The sequence below is a fragment of the Harpia harpyja genome, chromosome 1, assembly GCF_026419915.1.
Source record: "Harpia harpyja isolate bHarHar1 chromosome 1, bHarHar1 primary haplotype, whole genome shotgun sequence".
Classification (NCBI taxonomy): Eukaryota; Metazoa; Chordata; class Aves; order Accipitriformes; family Accipitridae; genus Harpia; species Harpia harpyja.
The window spans coordinates 85,654,770-85,678,900 of NC_068940.1; the positions used below are offsets into that span (position 1 = coordinate 85,654,770).

The 24,131-nt window shown below is 39.4% G+C and overlaps 1 protein-coding gene across 2 annotated transcripts in view; it reads right to left on the reverse strand.

The window, feature by feature from the left end:
• ITGA8 (integrin subunit alpha 8) overlaps nucleotides 1-24,131 on the reverse strand; it is a 120,958-nt gene that overhangs the window by 96,498 nt on the left and 329 nt on the right. For both annotated transcript variants that reach the window (XM_052803175.1, XM_052803184.1), the window contains exons 2-8: nucleotides 23,717-23,841; nucleotides 10,476-10,576; nucleotides 7,665-7,788; nucleotides 5,310-5,371; nucleotides 4,262-4,307; nucleotides 3,143-3,268; nucleotides 1,964-2,008 (exon numbers count right to left, since the gene is read on the reverse strand). In XM_052803175.1, the coding sequence (XP_052659135.1) occupies nucleotides 1,964-2,008; nucleotides 3,143-3,268; nucleotides 4,262-4,307; nucleotides 5,310-5,371; nucleotides 7,665-7,788; nucleotides 10,476-10,576; nucleotides 23,717-23,841 (629 nt within the window). The remainder of the gene's footprint in view (nucleotides 1-1,963; nucleotides 2,009-3,142; nucleotides 3,269-4,261; nucleotides 4,308-5,309; nucleotides 5,372-7,664; nucleotides 7,789-10,475; nucleotides 10,577-23,716; nucleotides 23,842-24,131) is intronic.

Below are 24,131 nucleotides of genomic sequence, written 5' to 3' on the forward strand. Positions count from 1 at the left end.
AGCTCAAAATTTTCATTCATTTTTTTTTTAACCCAGAATGGTACAGGACAGGAAACTAACTTTACAGGGATTAAGCAGCAGCAGTTCTGGGGAACGGGGTTCATGTCTAGAAATGTACTATGTCTCTATTGGCTTTGTGAGTCTGGACCATGGAGCTGTTCACCCCCTCAAGAAAGCTACCCGTTAAGCAATACTTTCTGACAGACTGTCAGCCTTACACAAGAAACATAGCTCCTAAGGTATGAAACACCAGGGATCACAGATATTTTCAGCTAACTATATGTTTTAAAATCTTGTACAATTTCAGAACACCTGAAAATACCTAAATCATGGACAAATTTCTATTTATAACTGATTATTTTCAACATATTCTACCAAACAGACAACTGTGACAGGAGGTTTTCTTCTACACTGGATTCAACTTGCAGAGACATAGAAAAACTAGTGTTCCATTTCTAACACACCCACAAAATTTACTGTACAACTTAAAAATCAGAGAACATTCAGCTTGGTTTTAGTTCTCCTGCCACAGCACTTTGTGCTATGAGTTCAGCACATCAACTAAGTGAAGTTTAAGTCTTGTTGGTATTTAGTTAAAGCCACAGTGGTCTTCCAGGAACTATTGCTGCTAAACCTAGGCCCTGCAGGATGGATTGCTCTAACTTTGTCCTTAGAGAATTACAGAACTATGTTACTGGAGCTGCCACCTTCCAGGGCAGTTTTTCCTGGCCATGTGAAACTAATAAATATCATGTGTCACCTTTTGCCAGAGGGAACAACTTGAACCTCAGTGTTTGAACTGAATTCTAAGTTATGTAATGACATTCTTCTCATTTAAAAAAATATTCATCATTTTAGTCAAAACCTGTTCCTCAGTGCATGTTGCTCTACTTTATCAAATCATGAATGTAGTGTCCTAGAAGGTGGTGTTTTACAGATCATGAAATATTTCAGGTGAAGGTTTCACAGTGATGATGTTTTTAAGCAATGCTATTAAGTCTGTGAGATGTCTGGTTCTTGTGGATGACAGTTGCTGTCTAAATTATTCTAAATATGTCCTGTATCAAACTTACTTGATCCAAGCAAGAACCATTACAAAGTCTGAGGCATGATTCTATATTTGGACATTTACATTCATGTGCATTCAGCTTTTTCTAATTCAGGGGACTAATTGAACACTTCATCTTCCTGTAGAATGTTTTCTCTCACTCTAAGTCCAGGTTTTAATAAAAGGAATTAAATTCTTCTGTCTCCTGCTATTAATTATAAGGCTTGGGGTAGGAGCAAAAGCACAGGGAACTTGTTCTTACTGCATTATGCCTGTGCAGGAAAATATAATGTATGAAAAGGGTCAGCTAATGAACTGCCCCAGGCACCCCACCCTTAAGGCACATGAACTGGAACTAGGGAAACTTTTATAGAGCCAAGAGCTGCTTTCACCAACAAGAGCTAGCATGCCAGTGTAGACACATGTCTTTGTCCAGAAGCAGCTGAATGTTATCTCCTAACCTGGACTGTGATGTTTATGTATCAGTCAGAAGTGCGCTTTCAGCACACACAGACATTTCCAAGCCACATTACATCTGGACAGCCAGATGTTGAGGCCCAGCAGCCTCTATGCAGGTGAGTAGCTTGAGTATGGACCAAGACTGTACAGGACTGCACTGATGGCTCCACTTGTTACTACTGGTCACCAAACTGGCTAAATTAAGTGAGCCTGGATGGCTCCACCTACCACGTTGTCACAACTCTAACTGCTGAACAAGTGCATGGGCACGATACCATAACAACAGATTCAGACCTTCTAAGGAAATATTTGCCTCTGAGAATGCTGGGTACAGATAGCTTAAGTCTCACCAGTGTTTCAAATGCATAAAAGGTATGTTCCTGCATAGACACCCCATATGAGGAATTTAATAGGTGCACAGCCATATGGTTTCCATTCAAGTATATAGCTTCTTACCTTGCTCAGAATCCCCAGTAAATTCCCCAGCAGCCACAGAGTACCCTGTTTACAGATAAAGTACAAGCAAAACAACTTGATAAACTATTTCTTTCAAAAAATACGCAAGGACAACCAGATTTGTCTGTTCATCTGATCATCAGAATGCAAATTTTCTAACATTAGTGTATTAAAACTGTGTAGAAAAAGGAAAATTGTTTATCACATTATTATGACTAAATTAACTGTAGGTCTGAATGTATAATAAATCTATCCCTTTTCTCCAAAAATGAGCTTCTAAATCATTAATACTTAATAATTTATCTGAAAAAACAGCAGGTACTATGATGGTTTGCCCTAACAGGTATTTACACAATTTAGGTCTTCATTACTGTACTGTAATGTGTGAGTATCCTGTTTTAGCTCTATATGGAAGACAGATTTCCAAAGATGCAGTTAAGTACCTCCTGGAGGTTTAGTAAACCTGTGAGATAATTGCTGTTGACAGAGTAAAGACTTTTGGATTGTATCAGGCACTGTAATTTCAAATCTATGGGCAGAGATGAAAGGATGCATCTTTGCCTTCAAATTCCACTGCATTTTTCTATAATTATGTAAGAAAAACCACTCTTACATGCAGAGACATGTGACTATCATGCAAATTCTTAGAGATCAGTACTAATAAAAGGTACACAAAGAGCCTTTTTTTTTATTTATTACATAATATCTTCAAACTGACTTTTGCTATTGCTTGCTTCAATTGTATCTTTTAAATACTAGTGAGAATAAATTGGGTATTTTTGCAATACTGTACAAAATACTGTAGAACTGAATTTTCTTTTATCTATTAAAAATTTAAATAGTCTTCAATTACTTTAAACTCAGTCCATCATCTTGGAATGAAGAAAGATATAAATGGGAAAAATTTGTATTTCTGCTTAATTATTTAAGATCAAATAATAAGAACCCTAATGAGCCATTTAACATCTCTACCTTCAAACCCTGTGGCTGTGCATAATTTTAAGAATGTTCATAACCCCAGTGAAGTAACAGCAAACTAAAGATTTGCAGTTGTGCTTACGGCAAAACATGTTTAAATCCTCTCAAAAGTGGGACATTAGTAACTTAGGGCTTGTTTTCACATTTATATAAGACCCATGCTTTTAGAAATATTGCTAACTGACATAGAGCTTAGCTTACCCATGTAATTGTCATCATACGAGGGTGGTGCCACTCCTGTTTGCTTCTCTCGTGCCAGTTTCCTCAGAATATCCTTGAAGGAATAATTTGCAATGATATCCGCAATACTTGCAGTGATTACCTGACCTGGATTCAAACAACTTCATAAACAAAAGGGACATAAAGGAGAGCCACTTTCTACAACACAGGGCTAGCAGAACATCAGAGCTGAAGGGATAATATAGCACACATGCAAAGAGCAGACATCTTCTCTCAATCTTTCTCCATTATTATCCTGAAAGTCTCAAGAGTACGCATAAATCAATGAAACAAGGCTTTGAGACTCTATTGAACCGCTACAAAAACATCTCCAGACCCATTTCAAGGTGCTGATTTAAACTAGAGTCAAGCATTTTCAGGCTCGGCTACCTTTTCATGCTGTACAGTACAAATGTAGTTGACCAGTGGAAGTAATTTCTCAATGGACAATTCAAAGCTATGAATTCCCTACCATGATAATCAACTAGATCTTCCTCCTTTAACAGCAATGTAAAAGCACACATCAATGAAGCTGACAACAGGGAAGTTGGTAGGCAGATTCTGGGAATCAGCTATATCTTACATGTCAAAACAAGTTAAAGCAAAAATACCCTTTTAACCCTTTACCAAAACCATTTCAGGTTTTACCTACATGAGAAACTACATCTTGGAAACTACAGTGATGCCACAAATGAACTAAAAATACATGCAGATAGCAATAAAAGGTTGTGCTCAGAAACAAATAGTGACAAAAACTTTGAAAATAGTACATTTGCTGTACAAATATTAGCTATTATTAAAATTGCAGTATTTCTAGGGAAAAAGTCAGCTTATTAATTAAATGACAAATGTGCTAAAATGCCAACATAAAAATAATTTCTGTTTGTTTCACTTCCTAAATAACCTACATCCTGAAATTTCCCCTGGCTTATTTTTACTCTCAGTTGTTTGTTAAGCAATTCTTCTGATTTATATTTGTTGAAAATAAGACCAGAGACTGGTTATCTTAAACTGAGAAAACAATGAACATCTAGAACAACATTTTCCACAATACTTTCTGCTTCACTTCTTAGATCAAGTTAACCAGCCAGATGAACATACCTTGCCAATAAAAACTACCAGGCCCGCCTACTATCAGGTCTCCATTCTACAAAAAGCAGAATTGAATAAAATTACACAACAAAAGAACACAACAAAATCAAGCATGCATGGGAAAAACACTTTAAATGACCAAAAGAATATCAGAATCACGATAAAGGAGAATAGCCCTGTTCAAGGAAAGGATGTAGGTGCATGGATGTGCAGGAAAATCCACAGTTAAATAAAGTTAAGATTACCCTATGCATCTTCACTTGAATGAAAGCCATAATTTTTTTAGCACTAACAGCATTCTAAAAATTCCTGATTATTTGTAACAAAACAAAGTCAGCATAAGAGGGTCTTCACATTCAATGAAGCAACAGTAATGCTTTACAGAGAAATATACTTTTGTCTGCCCTACAATGAGGTCTTTACTCCTCAGCTATTAATAATGTGAATAACAATGTAGCTGCAGAACACTGAAAACAATAGCAATGATCAAAGTTATGTGAGGTCCTGGTGCTGTAATAATGGCTCAAACAGTAAGTAACGATAGTTGCAAAGTTTATTCTTTGGCCTACAATGTTGTTTCTGGACCCTCTTGGCTTATAAGAACAACTAGCTATTTCCCTTAAGCACTTTGACTTTCACCTCCATAAGAGAACAGTCTTACTCAATGACTAGTCTGCCTCCAAAAGCATCCTTATACAAGCTATTTTAACTTTTAAAAACTAGCTGGTGCCTGCCCATTATTTCCTGAAAGTCAGGTCTCTGGAAAGCATCATAAGTGGGACACACCGAGATAGAAGCACATACAAATTTTTGCATAATTATCTATTAAGACAGACTGAGCAGAGTCAGATTGGAGTGCTGCAAACAGATCAACAGGTGCTGACTGCAGTATTTCTTTTATTAACGAAACCAGAAAGTTCAAAGCTTGCAACAACTTCATGAAACTTTCCATATGAAACAGCATGGCGATAAACTTTTGATCACTGAGACAGTGCTTGAACACTGGGGATATATTAGAATTACCTTTGGTCAAAGTATTTCAGAAGCAGAATCTCACCTTGTAAAAATCTAAGCTGAAACCTGCTTGACAAAAGCCTTGTCCTTCGGGATCTGTATTGCCTGCAATTATGAAGGTAGAAGCATTTTATTGATTTCACAGTGCATGTGGAAGACTTACACACCCCTGGAGCTGTAAGGCTGTAAATGCAAAACTAACAGAATATGTGAAAAGAGATGTATTCTTTTTCAGAAGAGGCAGAGCAAATCAAGACCTTCTACAGGACCCTGAACACGCAGCCCCCTTGTGAAGATTTTGAAAAACAGGACCAGTTACTTGGAACCTTCTCCTCTCACTGCCAAGGAAGAACCTTTGCAACAACTACCAGGGATTCAGTTTGAATTTGGCTGGAGATACAGAAGTAAACAACTTAACAAGAAATCCTAGAATGGTCACCACAGTCTGCTCTGCCATAAACACAAAAATAAGTGTTTACTAAGGCATTCTCAAAAAATGTTGACATAGTGGATGCATCAGCATGGGTCAATGTTCAGACAACATCCTGGTTATCTGTACCATGGCAAGGGAAAGGGGCACATGTCCTTCACAAGGGCCAGACCTTTAATTGACACACACTTGCTCAATGAGGACTGAAGTGTAATGTAATTTTGGGTGCACATTTGTACATGCAAAAACATCCTTCCTGCTTTTGTTCATTTTTATTTCTGGTCTCCAAATCATTATATAATTGTACAAAGTGTATTGGCATGCATTTTAGGGCTTTCCTATGAGTGCTGGAGTGCTGGAAGCCTGCAGGATTGGGAAAATGAGAGCAGGAATGGCCACTTGAACTCTCTCTTCAAATGGCATAAGCCTTTGGCAAAGCCCGAGTAAGACATCAGAATTACATGAAGCAGATCTCATGGTCACCATTTCTTACAGATTGAGCTTCTTTCTGTACCTGTCCATCCAGGGACAAGGATTAGGCTTTAAAAGAAAGACTTGGCAGCACAACTCAGTTTAGAGCTATACTACAATGTGAGAAAAGGAAAGCCACAGAGTAACACTGAATGTACATGAAAATATCTCATGTTGCTATAGGTGTGCAGATTTTCTGGTAGACCATGAAAAGCATTATTGGGCTACATTATCACACACCTGTCAGATGTCAGGAAAATCCAGCTACATGATTTGATGCTGCCTCTAGCTTTTCACAGGCAAGAGACCATTTAATTATGTGAAGTAAGTGTCTACTTTTCTGTAAAATGCCTGTTACTTTCTTGGCAAAATAATCCATGAGAAACTCAAAGGTAGGAGCACAGTTTGCACTAGAGGGACAGTTAAAAGGTGTATTTTGAAATTAGCCCATGTGCACATGGCAAGAATGCTAGCTGCAGTAGCAGGGTCTCTGTAGAAGGGGTATCGTGACAAGGAACTACAGACTTCTCGTGCTACTGGCTAGCACATACAACTTGAAACAGCTACCCATCTCAGCTAAACTGAACAACATCATAGCTTTGCTGTGAGCGTTTCCCCTGGAAGGCATAGGTAAGCCCATCATATTTGCTATCTTACACACATTACCTTTAGAAAAGTAGCTGAAAGAACAAATATCATCTGTGAGCGCAGAAACTGCCATACACCCAGCCCAGTCCAAAGGTCAGTAAAGTCACTGGATACTTATATTAATTTTAATAATTTAGAGCACTGAGGTAATTAGAGCATTAATAATCATCATAAACCCTTAGACATAGGAAGCTGAACTGGATGAACAACTGATTTAATCCAATGTGCGGCATTTTATGGAGACTTCTAGGTAACTGAACTTGGTTCTAAATATACGTGCGCTGTTTTTCCCTATTGCCCAAGAAATAAGGCCAAGAGATTGCTACCACATCCTGAAAACAGCACAGAGAAGAGTGTGGAACAGCAGTGCTAATGTGTGTAGCTTTCTTCCATGCTGGAAGTCTTTCATAAATGAGCTATTGTGGGTGATATTGGCATGAATGGTGATACAGGCTTGTATGTGTTTGTGCAGGGTCTGGTCTTCAGATGGTGATCCTGTGATGAGAGATTTATACTCAGAATGAGCATGAGTAATTGGTTTAAAATGCTGTCTGGTTCTTATCTAGATCTGTTTGCTAGATTTTAAAGCCATTTAAATTGAACCAATTACATCTCATCACTATAACTGTATAAGCTTAATTTACTTAATTTCTCCTCTTTCAATTATACAAAAAAGCATCCAATTGCAGGCGTACAATTTAGTGTCGATTTTTCTTTAAACCCTTATCCAATGCAATAATATCATATAGTAATCTTCACTCAACCAAGACTGCATGAAGACTGAAAGTATGAAAACACTGAGTGCAGTATCAATTCCTCCAACACAAGATTGTTCCTATTAATACTTACTGTTGCGACAAGGTGAATATTCAGCATAGGCACTGAAGTTCTGAATTGCTACATAGCAGGTGCCAACAGGGTCCTTCTCAGGGCTATCTTTAAGGGTTCTCCAATGATATAAGGGAGCACAAGCCTATCAAAACAGAAATGATGTCACACGTGCCTTTCACACACTCATGCATCTGGCAAAGGTAGTTTTTAACAACGTGCGAGGATTCTCTCTGGTATTGTATCATTCATGTAGCAATGATCATAGCATATTGACAGAAGAAAATGCACAACCACCACTGCTTCTTATAATTTCATTATAACCTGAAAGGCATATAGTCTGATCTTTCACTTATAGCCCTTAGCAGGTGAAATCTTTCAGGGACTACAACTCACGTTTAAGTATATGTTAGAAATACCTTTAAGTCTGCTTCACAAGTAATATGTTTGCTCTGTTACTGCTCACTCCACAGGACTTGATCCCACAGTTTAAGATGTAGATCACATACATGCAGCTGAAGACATTCCTACTTCTCTCTTGATATGTCTTAAGATAACGGCCATTGCAGTAGAACTGCTATGATTCTACTCAGTAGAAGGAGATTTGTCAGTGTTGTGTCATATTGTCTATCACAATCATCAGATTGTCTGCCTTCTTATAAACCCCTGGTTCAAATCTTTGGAAAGATGATACAGTTATAATGTATTCAGTAGTCTCTCAGTGAACAGGTTTTTGCTAAACAAATTTTGGCTAGTGAACTAATATTTAATCATCTGTGTTACGGTAGTGGTGTTACAAACATGGCAGTGTAAGGATAAAAGACATACAAGTTGTGTAGAGAGAGATTAATTTTTTGAAAGCAATTCAAGTAATTGGAAAAATAGAAAAGATAAGCTGTCAGGTATGCAAGTCATTCTTCAGGGGTTCCTGTGCCCTAAAACTTTTCAATTGGCTGGAGGGGAGAAGACACCACCTCTCCCTGCAACCTTGCCTCTGTAAGATACAAACAAATCCTCCATTCATGTCCTACAATGTCTTACTTTTCCAATCAGAAACCTGTCTACCTCTGGCAAGCATTGTTATTATTCACATTACTGTATAAGCCTTAGTTCTGCAATCAGTTCCAGCTAGATGAACCACTGTGCTACTCAGAGCTTACCATAAAAGTCAGAGCTTCTGGAACTATGGTTTAAGGACCAGGGACTCTTAACATGCTCCTGCCTAGAAGACCTTACAGATTAAAACATACCAGAGAGCAAAACCAGAGTACAGCAAAGAGGAATATGTGTCCTGTGAGGGTGATTTTAGGTACATTTGACATCGAGCAAAACAGATTGAAACAAGTATTATATATAATCATAAACGTTAATCTAATGCAGTTTACTATCACATTTGTAGTTTAAAAAAAATTTCTGACAACTAGATTACATTTTCTCTCCTTTCAGTCTACAAAGCTTAAAAGACAAAGTTTTCTAGCTTCAATGTTCAAGTTTTTGCCTGAAAAGTGTTGACTATATCTCTGTTTCAGAAAGCCTGAGGAGAGTTATCAGAAGCAAACCAAAGTTTGGTCAGTACAGACATAACACATCAGTCGTGATGAGGTTTTATGCTCATTTGCTTAAGATTCAGCAAACGGTGGTAAAGAACAATTCTATACCAGTTTGTGAACTGTTGTTTAGTAGAGTACATAAAATGAAAAATTTTCAACTATTTTTAGAATTTTTACATTGACAATTCAGAAAAGTGACATAATATTTATTCTTACAAATACTTTCTCTATGTAATTAACTTTTAAACAGAAAGTGCATGTACAAAATAGTGGTACATGAAGGCACTGAATAGGAATTTTGAGAGCTGATAACACTGACACAAGTGACACAGAATTAACAGTATATGCCAGCTCTGTAACAGAATAGGGTGATGTTTTATTCATTACCTGTTTCATGTCAAAATCCTTCTCTAGGTTAATCACAAGGCATACTATTTAAGGGAAGCATTTCCATTAGATAGTTCTTCCGTTATGACTCCTTAAGTAATAATTGGAAGTTTTAAGCAAATCCCAAGATATGAATTATTGTTTTGCAATTGTAAAAACTAATAAAACTAATGACCAAACTAATTATTCTTATCACAATTATTTCAGCGACATTTTCAATGTAAACCTTAGTGCATAAATTGTAAATATAAAATGTCTGTGTATAAGCAGCATCACCACTACTTTACTCAGCAATAAAAGTACTTGCCCCCTGCTGGGGTACTCTATCAATACAGGTAAAATGTTCAGTGAAACTGGAAAACAGACATTGCACTTTGACAGCAATCTTGATTTGGAGCTTTTTTGTTATGACTTTTTTGCAGCTGTTTTACCACAACTATGACATAGCTGTTCAAAACAATGTAAATGTGACAAAAGAAGTCAGTGCTTTCTCTTACTAATTGATCTTCAGCACAGGTTCTTGGCTGTTATTACATTCTCTGTTTAACATTTCAAGTAAAGCTTCATAATACAAAACATTTTATAGCATCTAGCTATCAGTTACTGTGTATCTCTAAAATATGTCCATTGTCTGTTTTAAAAAAATCATCATTCACTTCCATAACAATATGGCATTCTGCTATTTTCACATGGCAGTGTGATCATCTTCACTTGATCAGTTCAACCTGATTTTATAGACTGCTTTCACTTTCTGAGTTATATACATCATCTGTTTTATAATTCATGCATAATCATAGAGCTGTTTCCATGACCTACACATAGAGAGCTATTAAAGATATATGTTTGAGAAAAATACACATTATCTCTAAATGAATACCAAATGCATAAGACTTACCACAACTTTTTCTTTATGAGCTTTGACTGTTGCCCCAAACCACTGATTTGTCTTAAACTCAATAGGTTCCCTGGTGCCATTGACTTTAATTTTCCTGTTGTCTGACAAAGAAAGAAGCAGTATGTTGACAGCTTATTTTAAAAAGTATTATCCTGTGAATCACAGATACAAGTGAACAGATTAATGGATATATTACATTGCATCCACTGTCATCATCCTACCAGCTTAATAGGAAATGGATGTTCTAGCATCATTTAAGCTTTTCACTGGTCAGTGGAAACCAGCTTAAATTCACATGTGAAAATTCAAAATAATTACACTTAAACTTCAGAAAAAAAATAAAAAGGACTGGAAGAAGAAACTCAGCGTTTCCCCTTGCCAAAAAAAGATGTTTACCTGGAATTTATGATGAAGAATGAACAAGAATCTACAAAAATAAGTGAAAATTCCTAAGAAGTTTTCTCATATGTGGTAGAAGCTTTCCATGTAAAAAGCATGTTCCATAATTAGTTTTTGTCAAACAAATGACATTTCTCAGTATGCTTATGCAAAGACCAACATTGCAGAAAGCAAAGGACTTAGTTTTTAACAGAATTACATGTGTACACACTGTCACAAGAGACAGCTTCTTAATGTTGCTTTATATACACTCTTGCAGATGTCAGCATAAGAGAAGCCATCTGGGCAAAGACTCAGGCCAATTACAATGCATTTCAGGTTTTAATAAAAAGCAGACAACCCTTTCTTTCACCCTCAGTTCTCTGAAGTAAACTGATTTCCCATATGTCCATGAGCTATGCTCTTCCCTTACCAGTCACTCCTAATGAACTTCTCAATTTATACATAAGCAGGGCATTACTCCTTCCCCCTTGTGTCTGCATTCCCTTACGTTTGTTTCTGGTTCCTATCAGGAGGGATTTCACAAGAATCAAACCTTTTTATTCATGCTAAGTGAAAATAAAACTATATACTGTCTACCTTGGAATGTAGAAAAAAATGTAATGTTAGATTATATTCTATGGATTTACATACATTTTTTAAAAACTGAGGAAAAATGCAGCCAACACTTTAAAAAGCCAGCACTTCCTGGGATTTACCTGACAGGAATAGAGAACCCGAATGCTTTTCTAGGAGGTTGGATCACCTGTTACTTCAGCTCGTGGTAACCTCATAAATGTTACACACATAAACTGAATTAGAAAGAAAAATGCATTACATTTGGAGAACAAGGGTACTCTATCTCTGTATTTTTTCTAACAAACATGAAGGAAAGTTGAATGAGAATGAATCTGTGAAAGTTTGAAAGTCTCTGAGAAACGTCTTCCTTCATACAAATATTTGTTTCTGTGCTGCGCCAATTACAAAAGCTAGTATGGAAATCCATGCTTAGAGAGACAAGAGAAAGAAATTTCAGGAATATTTAGATCTTAAAAATTCATGAAGAGCAATTTAAAAGCACTCTAAAAATATTTGTTTTAAAAATACATTTTATTTAAGTTAGGCCTAAACTTTAAGAGTGTGGTAGACAGCTACTTTGACACGCTGCATTGTAGGAGCTGCCAGCTTCTACCTAGTTGCTGGCAACATTACTTTTGATTATTTTTTCCAGTGAAGTCAGACCCTTTCAAACTTTAAAGGTTTCTTTTTTTCTATTTTTAATGCTCCAGCAGATCTGAACATGATCAATGTCCACAGATGAGGTCCTGAAGCTTTTGAAGCTTGAAAATCAGCCGTGGTCAGCTTACAGTAGCCAATGCTAGCCTGGCTCTGAGGATGCTCAAGACCAATATTCTATCTTAAAAAGAGCTTACATTTTCAATCAAAACAGCATATTTCTCTACTGGCAAAGTATACTAAAATTTGAAAAGAAGTTAGTTTTTAAAACTAGTTGTGATGGGTTAACCCTGACTGGACGCCAGGTGCCCACCAGAGCCGTTCTATCACTCCCCCTCCTTCTCAGCTGGACAGGGGAGAGAAAATATAACAAAGAGCTTGTGGGTTGAGATAAGGATAGGAGAGATCACTCACCAATTACCGTCACGGGCAAAACAGACTCAGTTTGGGGAAAATTAACTTGATTTATTACAAATCAACCGGAGTAGGGTAATGAGAAATAAACCCAAATCTCAGAACACCTTCCCTCCACCCCTCCCTTCTTCCCGGGCACAACTTCACTCCCGGATTCTCTACCAACCCCCCAGCAGCACAGGGGGACGGGGATGGGGTTTACGGTCAGTTCATCACACGTTATTTTCTGCCGCTTCATCCTCCTCAGGGGGAGGACTCATCACACTCTTCCCCTGCTCCAGCGTGGGGTCCTACCCACGGGAGACAGTCCTCCAAGAACTTCTCCAACGTGGGTCCTTCCCACGGGCTGCAGTTCTTCACGAACTGCTCCAGCATGGGTCCTTTCCACGGTGTGCAGTCCTTCAGGCACAGACTGCTCCAGCGTGGGCCCCCCACGGGGTCACAAGTCCTGCCAGAAAACCTGCTCCAGCGTGAGCTCCTCTCTCCACAGATCCACAGGTCCTGCCAGGAGCCTGCTCCAGCGCGGGGTTCCCACGGGGTCACAGCCTCCTTCGGGAACCCACCTGTTCCGGCGTGGGGTCCTCCACGGGCTGCAGGTGGATATCTGCTCCACCGTGGACCTCCATGGACTGCAGGGGGACAGCCTGCCTCACCATGGTCTTCACCACGGGCTGCAGGGGAATCTCTGCTCTGGCGCCTGGAGCATCTCCTCCCCCTCCTTCTTCACTGACCTTGGTGTCCGCAGGGTTGTTTCTCTCTCCGGCTGCCGAATACCCCCGTCCCAACTTTTTTTTCCTTCTTAAAAATGTTATCACAGAGGCGTTACCACTATTGCTGATTGGCTCGGCCTTGGCCGGCGGTGGGTCCGTCTTAGAGCCGGCTGGTATGGGCTTTTCTCGAACACAGGGGAAGCTTCCAGCAGCTTCTTACAGAGGCCACCCCTGTAACCCCCCCGCTACCAAAACCTTGCCACACAAAGCCAATACACTAGTACAACTGTTTGCAGGATTTGTAAAAACCGTAGCTGAATTTACCAGTAAATATGCAAGAACTGTATGCACCCACCTACCCACCCTGCTTAGTAGCATCTGGTATAGTGTGAATCCTTCATCATGTGGTGTCATGGTTTAACCCCAGCCAGCAACTAAACACCACGCAGCCGCTCACTCACTCCCCCTCACCCAGTGGGATGGGGGAGAAAATCGGGAAAAGAAGCAAAACCCGTGGGTTGAGATAAGAACGGTTTAATAGAACAGAAAAGAAGAAACTAATAATGATAATGATAACACCAATAAAATGACAACAGCAATAATGAAAGGATTGGAATGTACAAATGATGCGCAGTGCAATTGCTCACCACCCGCCGACCGACACCCTGCCAGTCCCCGAGCGGCGAATCCCTGCCCCCACTTCCCCATTCCTATACTGGATGGGACGTCACATGGTATGGAATACCCCGTTGGCCAGTTTGGGTCAGGTGCCCTGGCTATGTCCTGTGCCAACTTCTTGTGCCCCTCCAGCTTTCTCACTGGCTGGGCATGAGAAGCTGAAAAATCCTTGACATTAGTCTAAACACTACTGAGCAACAACTGAAAACATCAGTGTTATCAACATTCTTCGCTCTGAACTCAAAACATAGCACTGTACCAGCTACTAGGAAGACAGTTAACTCTATCCCAGCTGAAACCAGGACATGTGGCATGGGATTTTCATTACAAAATAAGCAGTAAAATATCACAGACACAAAAATTAATAAATAGCTTTTTTCCCTAGATAAATCTCTTTTGACAGAAATTCTCTAATCACCTTTGTTCAGGATCCTTGCTGGAGCTATGAAGTCATAATCCCAGTATCTGAGGTTGTGCCTTAAAATACAGTTTAGTCTTTTTTGTATAACAACTAATCAGTATTTCAGATTGCTGTGAACCAGCTACTGCTTCCCCTATAACTTTATCAGAATGAAGCTATATACACAACTAACTTGTCTGAATACACATGGACTGTTATTACCGTGCCCTGATAGTATTCAATTAGACAACAAGGCTCTGAATGAAGCCACTGTAAATGTCCACTTCTGAGCTAGTCATCCACTTACAACTGAGGACACGATCTAGGGCACAGTTCTTCTCCTCCTAAAGCAAACATCTAAGAAGGCAGAAGAACCATGGCCTAAAAGTACTTAATTGGTTTTTTTTTTAACCAATTGTAAATAGCCACAGATGACCAGCTTAGACTAGACTCAGATGAAAACTATTCATTTACTCAGATAAATCCCTATCCAGTTTGGAAAAAAAAAAAAAAAGTTGTTATTTCTGTCTTTGGTACTTCCCTCAAAACTGTGTTATCTACATGTTTCAAAAAATAACTTGTCTGTATCCTGACAACACCCTTATATGACAGGGCAATATCCCTCCTTGTGTTATCTATGGAAAGCTGAGGCCCACAGGCTATGTCTATACTGTACCTTACCCATAGGCTAAGCTATATTTCCGTGAGCAGCAAAAACTTGGCTTGAATTCAGGTTGCATTCAAATGTCATCTCCCCTTCTGGAAGACAATGCCTGGCCCCTTTTAGGAAAGAGTCCAGGCTATCTTGTATCATGATATGTGACACTAGTGCAAGGACAGCTATAATACAAGGCAGCAGCTGGGCTGGGCACACAACGCCTGAGCCTGTCCACAGAGCGGTCCAGGGAGTGCCTGAGTACCAGCTGGATTGCTTCAGAGCCAGCCCAGGAGCTGTTCCAGATGGTCAACAGTCTGGATGACTCGCAAATTTGGCTTGAAACTCAGCCCTGGCGTCACTCTTAATTGTACTGCCTAAGACTGTATTGCAGGCTAAGGCCCAGACAACCAGGAGTATGCAAAGAGCAGAGAGATGTATAAATTTAGGTGCAAGGACATACTTAAACTGCATTTCATCAACCCAAAAGCATCTCATTTTCTGCTGCAGGAGCCAAGACTCCTATATACTGGTACTGCCCCACAATCCAGCTTCAGAGGCAGCTCTGGAGATGGTGAAACATGATTTTCCAAGTCAGTGTTCCTTCATCCAGTCTTTTAGACTCGAGGTACCTAGGGGCTACCAAAGGGAAAAAAGCCCATTAAATCGCCAAAGCAGGAGCTGGACAAGTAGAGGAATTTGAATCCAGACAGTAAAATGCAAACTTATGTAAGAACAACAGCGCAGAGATCCATTTTTAGGAACTAAAGCCTGAACCTGGAGCAAGTGTTAATGCAAGTCCATCATTTGCACATATTAGACTAAATTTGGCACTTTCTATGGGGATTGGTCTCCTCACAGTCACTGTGTCAGCACATTATAAACTGTTTAACAGGCATGAATCAAACATTACTCTTACAAATATTTATTTGTTGTAGTAATCAGGATCTGCATAAGAAACATGTATTTGCAAACACTGACAGTGGTTCATTGTGGTTCACTGAAAACTAGAAGTAAAAAATGCAGCATCTGTTATAATTTGAAAATACTCAAATGAACAAAAGCAAATAAAAATATTTTAATCAAACTTAACACAGGAAAACAATGCTTCTAATCAGAGCAACAAATGCAGCTATGTAATAAAACTGCAACTGTTTCAGTTAAGTTCTCACCCTTCAGGAACTTTGAAAAATGTTATCTTTACTTGCTCTGTGTGTGTTTGCCTGTATGTACTAGATAAACAAAGACAGCCATTAACCAAGCATCTACAGCAGGCTCAGTTACACTCTGCCCTCTAATCTGTACCTACTCAGACTACATCCAGGATGGCAAATCCCTTCCAAATGCCTGTTTTGAGATATACGTGTGTGTGTGCATATCTATGCACATCCATATGTATAAATAAATACAGAGAACATAAAATTTAATAGATATATATTTCATATACTTATACATAATTATATGTATGCATACGTATAAATAAATACAGAGAACATAAAATTTAATAGATATATATTTCATATATTTATACATAATTATATGTACACAGGGTAAAGGTGAATAATCACCTCAACCTACCCATATTTATACAAAATGGGAATACAAACATATAAAACCAGCAAACATTTAGATTTATATAAATATATATAGGTCAGGGAAAGTGAATATCCCCCTCACATGGGGACAACACCTGGAATGCTATGTACAGTTTTGAGACACCAATACAAGACTTCTGGGTGTTTGGCCCGAAGAAGAGAAAGCAAAGGCGGGATCTATTTGCACTTCATCCAGTGTTCAATAGGTAGAGAGAAGAGAGTGCCAAACTCCCATTTGAGGTATGCAGCAAAAGAAAAAGAGGCAACAGACACAAGTTGTAGCAAGGGAATTTCTGATTAGATACAAAGAAAATACTCTTCACAGTGAGGGTGATTAAGCACTGAACAGATTCCCCAGAGAGTCTGTGGCATCTCCATCCTTGGATAGTTTCAGAACTTGGCTACACAAGGCTCTGAGCAATCTAATTTAACTTTGAAATCAGCCCTGCTGCATCATTAGGGTCCTGCCTTACAGGAGGGAAGAGAGAGGGAAGGGTTCGTACTGGCATACATGGTCCCATATTCTAGAAGTGAGGGAAGGGAGCGGATCTTGCCAACCCTATCACCATGGCAGAGTGATTTTTTTTTGGTATCACTACCATAAAAGATTCCAATCATACCACCCATTACTAAGCAAAGGTAAGTCAGTAACATTCACAGAGTCATTGATATTAGAACCTCAACAGAGAGACAGAATACAAATGCAAAGCTAAAGACTATGATCTAGCGAACCAAGCCAAGCAATTGCCTTCAATATTAATGCTGGGGAAAAAAAGGACTCCATAGTGTTTATGACAGTAGGGACATGCAAAACCCTTGCATGATGAGAAGAGTAGCTTCTATTTTTAGATTTATCTGATGCTGCAAACATCTATTTAATTTCTGGTTTTTATTGTGCCTTAGATGCTATTCATATGAGTTATTTTAATTTAATAGATCATATCTAGAGAGCTTTATTTGGACTTCCATTCCATGAATCAAGAAAAAAAGAATCATCAAACCTAATAGGATTTTTTCCCGAAGTACAATCTGATCAAAAACAAATTAAGACCTCAGGGCTTGAACTAACATAGCTAAGGGTATTTTTTCTCTTCTTTAGATAAGGCTGAGACTTATAAAAGAAACCCATGAGGGTCTACTACAAATCAGAATGCTAGAAGTGAACCATGAGGCTCTAGATAAGGTCTTACTGGCATAATGGACTGAAATGTGTCAACATTTAAAAGTACAACAAAGTTCTCCCTCAGCACTTTTTCTTGAGATGCAAATTCTGTTTTATAACAGGATTCTAAGTTTTCCCTAGAATCTTACCATCTCTACAGCTAATGTTTTTTCATGTAACTAAACCTCTCGAGTCCCACAATACATCCTTTCCTTATACAGTACCTGGGTTCTGTTACACTCAGCTCAACTGCTGGCCAGATTAGCTCATGTTTTTTATCAGCTGCACGCTTGGCCAGAACTGATCTACATCCCCCTCCCCTGTTCCTTTTCAGAGGCTGTTCAAATTTTCTCTGGCTAGTTTAGAAAAATATAACCTATTTTACAAAAACTGGTAAAGTTAACTGATAGCAAAGACAATACTCCAGTGAGTTCTGGAAACTCTGGGGAAGTGGTATCTAAAATTCTGCTTTTAGGAGCTAATTTAAAACATAAGAACTTGTTGCAGTCTGTTAAGTATTACAATTAAAAGTAACCATTACAATGAGTTTCTGAAAGATGAACTATTAGCTTTTTACCAGATTTCAAATGCAATAGTGCACTTCAGGGGGCATTTAAGTTTGCTTCTGGCTGCAAGATGCTTTGTGTGGTTCAGAAGTTCCCCAGCTAATCAAGCGGGGAGAAAGTTTTCTTCATATTGCTCTCCTGCTACCTCTCCTGGCAGCTGAATGGAAGAGCATCCAGTTTAAACACAAGGACTTGGTAATTCTACCTCAATGCTAAAGCAGAAATAGTCATTGTAAACCTCATTTCATAATGGAGAAACTGAAAAGGAGAAGTTAGCTTTGTGTAGGTAAGAGAAGAAAGACAGATCACAGCTCTTTAATATAATGCCAACACTTGTTCCCCTGTCCTCTCATTGGGTTTCAAAGAGTATCACAGCCTTACACTGCAATGCAACAGGACAGCTTTAAAGGGCAGGGAAACAAGGCAGAAGAGTCTCTGCCCTTTAGTGCATATCTCCTGGAGTAAGGGGATACTAAAAGCCCTTCCATTATACTTTATCTCAGTTCCCTGCTGCAATGGAGCAGGCTAAAGCACCAGTTGTGCTTTCAGGGGCAGTGCTTTCAGCTTCTTCCCAGAGTCTTGGCCCTGGCACCTAGATTTAGGGAGCTTCAAAGAACTGCAAATATGGGACTGCAGAGTCAGTGCTGTATCAACAACAGGAAACATGGAGAGTTCCTCCTAAAGCCCCTTCTTGGCTGGAGGCCATATCACTGGCCAACCCATATGGGAATGACTGGTCACATGACTTGTGTATGGATGGGTTGGCCCAAATCCTACAGCATGTCAACATTTCATCCTCCTTCCCTCCTCTGCCCCCCTATTCCTTGTCGGGAGCAATCTACTTCATCAATAAGATTAATTATTGATGTTGGTTTGCAAGTAAATCACCTTGTTGCTTTGGAAATCTCTGGATTAGCTACTCTGAAGAACAGAGATAGGTCACTGGAGAGATTAGTGACAATGTGGGAGAATTGCCTGTAGAACAATTTCAGTTAAGTGGTATGACTTTTAGGAATGGGCCACAGATACTCCTGCACCTCTACGAACTCTAAGCCATCTTCGCAACAGAGTAGTTTAGCCCACACACATTTCCACATTAAGACAAGTTGTGCAGCTGCTCATAGCACTCAGACCAACTTGAGCACCCTAACATATGCACAGTGCCACAGAGATGATTTCAGGAGTAGTCTTGGTTTTGAATATCAGTGCTAGTAGTAAGGAACCCAGTCTGTGTTTGACAGCTAGAACATGGCACTTACTTAGAAATAATGACACATTTTTAAAGGTGTTCTCATATCTTTCACTGCGAATTGAGTGAATACTGAGTGTTCCTGTTGGGTACGCATTAGTAAACAATGCAATGTCTACTCCCTCATGTGATTGTAGCTTCTGAGAAAAAAGGAGCAAGAGAGCTTCACAAACCATAAGGACTTGTCTTTTGTTGTTTAAAGCTCACATGAGACAAAGAATAGAATTTAGTCCTGAGTTTCACAGCCTGTGTGGTGGCAGGGAGATTAGCTGCACCTTGCCAGTGACTCTGGGTGCAACCCTTGCAGTGTCAGCTCTCTGATCCACTGGGGAACATTGCAGTTGTCTTACACCAGTGTCAGGATGTCAGGTCCAGTCAGGCTTAGCATTTGTATTCTCCCTTCAGGACATTATGGCATGCAGGATATAGAATAACTTTCTTTAAATTTAAACTCCAGTTATTTTAAAAATAGAAAGATATTATTCACAGAGAAAAACAAAACACTTCAACAGAACAGCCTCTAGAGGAACAAAGACCATCCTATCTCAGCGTTTACCATCATAATAGTAACCTAAGCAAGCCTAAGTTTTTCATTAAGGCATCTACCACTTACTTGGTTCCCTCAAATCACTTTCTGGACAAGTGCCCCCTCTATCTAAGGCAATATATACTTTACAAACTCAACACATTCTTTTTTTCTTCCTTCCCTTCCCTGACTCATGAGCATGTTCTTGTTCATCATTGCCTCTTAACAAGCCTTAAAAGCTTGTGGAGAGATTTTGTTCATTTTTAGTTTGTTATACTTTACAGCCCCATAACAAGGCATATCAATCCATTCATTCAGTAAATATCACAATATCTGTAAAATACAGGATAGCTATAAATTAGTACAAAGTAACTCCACACCTGTAACACCATGATATATGAAAATGTCCAGAATCTTGACTGAAGCCATCACAGAATACTAGAAAAGGTCCTCACTGTTTTCATTTAGTAGGACTGAGATATTAATAGTGTTAATACAAATAACATCAAAGCACTTGCAAATGAAGGAACCCTTCTTGAAATTAGGTCTACTGTTCTTATGGAAACAGTGAAATAATCTGTACAGTTACATATGAGTTTTACCAATTAGGTGCCCACTTACACACTTATTTGTGGCAGTAAAAGTCCAAATAACATCCAAGTGCACTGTATGCTCCTTCCCCAATGGTAGAACATAACTTGCATTGAATGCAATATACCTGAGCTTCATTTGTGTACCCAGCCCTCAGAAATGGAAGACATGAGCCCTCATGCTCATAAGTAATTTAAGCCAGTGGTTTTCAGCCACCTGGCTTTGTTGATCTCTTGAATTTTTAAGTTATAGTGGAAATTTCACAGTTTCTGTGACCTGCAGCAATTTCATGTATCTAACTTGGGATATAGTATCTGTGAATCTGCTTTTCTTTTACTAATTCTTTAGAATTTAGAAGTCCTCCATTGAACTCTCATGGCTGAAAAATACTGATTTAGTAAATTCTTTATCTATTTTTTGGGTCACGCTGCCTTTTAACTGTTATATTATACTCTCCCTTTCTTTCTAGTTCCACTCAATTTTTACTTCTGATCTTAATTAAAAATCCTTTCAATTATTCAGCAGTTTTGTTTCTTCTATTGCATTTAGTGAATCTAACTGAAAGAGTGATATTATTTGGTCAAGAAAAAAGTACTTAAAAAAGAAAGCTTTGTATAAAAACGCATTAAAATGAAATCTTCCAACTCTGAAGCAGCCTCTGTAGTTTTTCTGTCTTGTTTCAGAAAACATTCCCAAAGCTTTCCAAGACTTTTCAAAATCTCCCATGAGGCATGAAGTATTAATCTTTAAAATTAAAGCTGCTAGAGCTGAATTTCCAGTCTTCTAACAATTACTGGGTGTTTTTGTTTTGAGAGAAAGGATAATCTTGTGGTTAAGGAACTGGAGCAAGAAGAAAAAAATCCCAAGTCAGTTACCAGTATCATCACCAACTTCCTATATGATCTTTGACAACCAACCCAGACTGACTTTTTTCTGTTTATTGGAATAAATATAAAAATGGGAATATAAATATAAAATGGGAATAGTGGCATTTCTAAGTGATGTTGTAGGAGAAGGCATAGTGAGTACAAGGTGCCTGTACAAGAAAAAGCCATAAACTGAAAATGCCCCTCATATGTACTAAGGACTAAGTCCCACTAGACATAGAGTGGCAAAAGGCTTCAAAAGGAACTGTGTGTAACAGACTATTTGAAATAGTATCATCTAGGCTAGAGCTCATGTGGACTGCTCTGTTTGGGGGAATAGTGGAAAAGATGGAAAACTTGCTCCTATAAGTAGCATATTTTGGAGAGAAAAAACTGACATGAAATATACATCCATACTTCAGCAAAAAGAGTCACCTAAGGCATATCAGAGATGGCCTTTATGTTTCTGGCAATGAAGAATGGGTGCTGGTACAAGCTATGCAAACGTTCCTGAGGTCCCTGTCTGTGAGGGCAGCTGGCCATTGCTGAATTGTGCGAAATGATACCTTTACTGCCCTTGGTATCGGAATTAGACAGCTAATGATAACACTGCTAAATCTGCCTATACTGCAGTCCCTCCTCCAAGTACAGTGCATTTGTATCTACACAATGGGCTCTCTCTGGCTTAAAGGCAGCTGCCTACAAGTCAGGCATCTGTCCAGAGGACACAAACAACTGTCTCAGGTAGACTGAATGAGCCATGCTTCGGAGATTCCAAGCTGAATATTTGGGTGATACAGTCCAAAGCCTTGTTGATATATTTACTCATCAGCCTGCATTTGTGCCTTTATTTGAAACATAGCATCTGTAAACGGACATCTCTGCCAAGAGTATGGAGTTGTCCTGAGTCTCTTAGTCAACTTTTCTGGAGTTTCCCACAGAAAAGCCAGATGTCCTTCTAGGTTTCATCACTAGGTTTTCATTCATTTTTCAAAACGCCCCTTTAAAATGTGATGGAATTTTCATTTGGTCTGTAAGTTTTCTGTTCAAACCTGAAATTAATTTGTATAGATAATATATTCCACTTTTGTTACATGAACTGTCTAATCATAAGATGGAAATACAGGAATATTTCCTAAACTGTTTTTACTTTAAAGATGTACACTCAGGGCATATTACAATACAAATATTGTATGCATACTGTCTACGTCTGTACAGTCACATTTATATATAACCCTAAGCTGTACATAATATTACATGCCCAAGTAGCCACATACACATGCAGGTACTATCTCTTACTCTGTTTTGAAGAATGCCCAGCATGATGGGAGAGTCATCCCAAGCAGAGTTCCTAGACACTAACATAGTAATAGGATGTGTGGGTGGCTGGAGCTGGAAGGGGTAAAGAACTGCACTGCTTACTTGCTACATTTAAGTAAGCTCTTCTGATTTAATTTGTGCTCTCAGGAAAAAACTGAATTGTATTGTGTTCGCATTTAAATAAACCACAAATTTTAAGATTAAATATAACCTAACGAATCATAACTTTTGCTTAATGATTAAACTGTCAAAGTCTGCCTAAATAAAGCCAATTGGTTTTAAATTCCCTGCAAATACCAACTAGGCTTAAATTATTTTCAAGACCTATAAAGACAACAGAAAACATAAACGGCCTGAATTATTTAAAAAGTGTGTTCCCTCTAATTAAATAAGAAACATCTGTCTTGGGGTTTTGGAAGTGGATATAATCTATCCACACTGTGCCTAAATCAGTTTGCATCTAGCTTCCAATATTCTGAAATAAAATTCTTGCTTTCTGAAAAGAATCAAATAAGCATGCCACAAGAGGTACTTCATCCATCTGAACAGACAGAAACCCTCCTGCCTTCCGAGCACTCAAAAAAAAAAAAAAGAGGAATCTGCCACAAACACCTTTCATTAAAGCATTAAAAAAAAAAGTAGCCGTTATTAAGATGAACTACACACAGAACCTGAAGTCATACTCCCGTTATTTCTCTGGGGACCACTAAACCTTTCCTGCAAGCGCACATGCATAGGGGCTCCCAGGAGCGGGATTTCTCTAGCAAACTGCAGATACTCAGATCAAAGTGACACAACTAAAGCCAGCGCGGAAGAAACTGGTGCCGAAGGGGGACCCGAGCACAGCAAAGCAACACACACAACGCTGCGCTACGAGATTCAGCAATTTACTTACTGGTATTATCAAAGGGTATCTGCCTGCACTGGGTGGCGGGCCAGGCGCAGTAGTACACCGCTCCTCCTTCCACTATGTCTGGCTGCGTGGTGTTGGCTTTGGGAGCTCCCACCAGGACACTGACTCTGCGAAACACACCGGGAAGTCACCGCGGCGATCGGGACCGACGGCCGGCGGCCCCGGCAGGGCGGCCCAGGGGCTGTCACCCCGGCGACCGGCCCGAGGGCGGCGGGCAGGACGCCGCCGTTTGCCCGCCGCCTTCCCCAAAACCTCCCCCCGCGCCCCTCGGAGCCCCCAGCCCCGGCCAGGCTGGAGGAGGGCGGCCCGGCGGCGCTCGCTCGGGCACAGCCCGGACCCCGCCACCCCCCGCGGCCGGGGGCGCCGCGCTGAGGAGAGCGGCCCGCCCGGCGGCGGC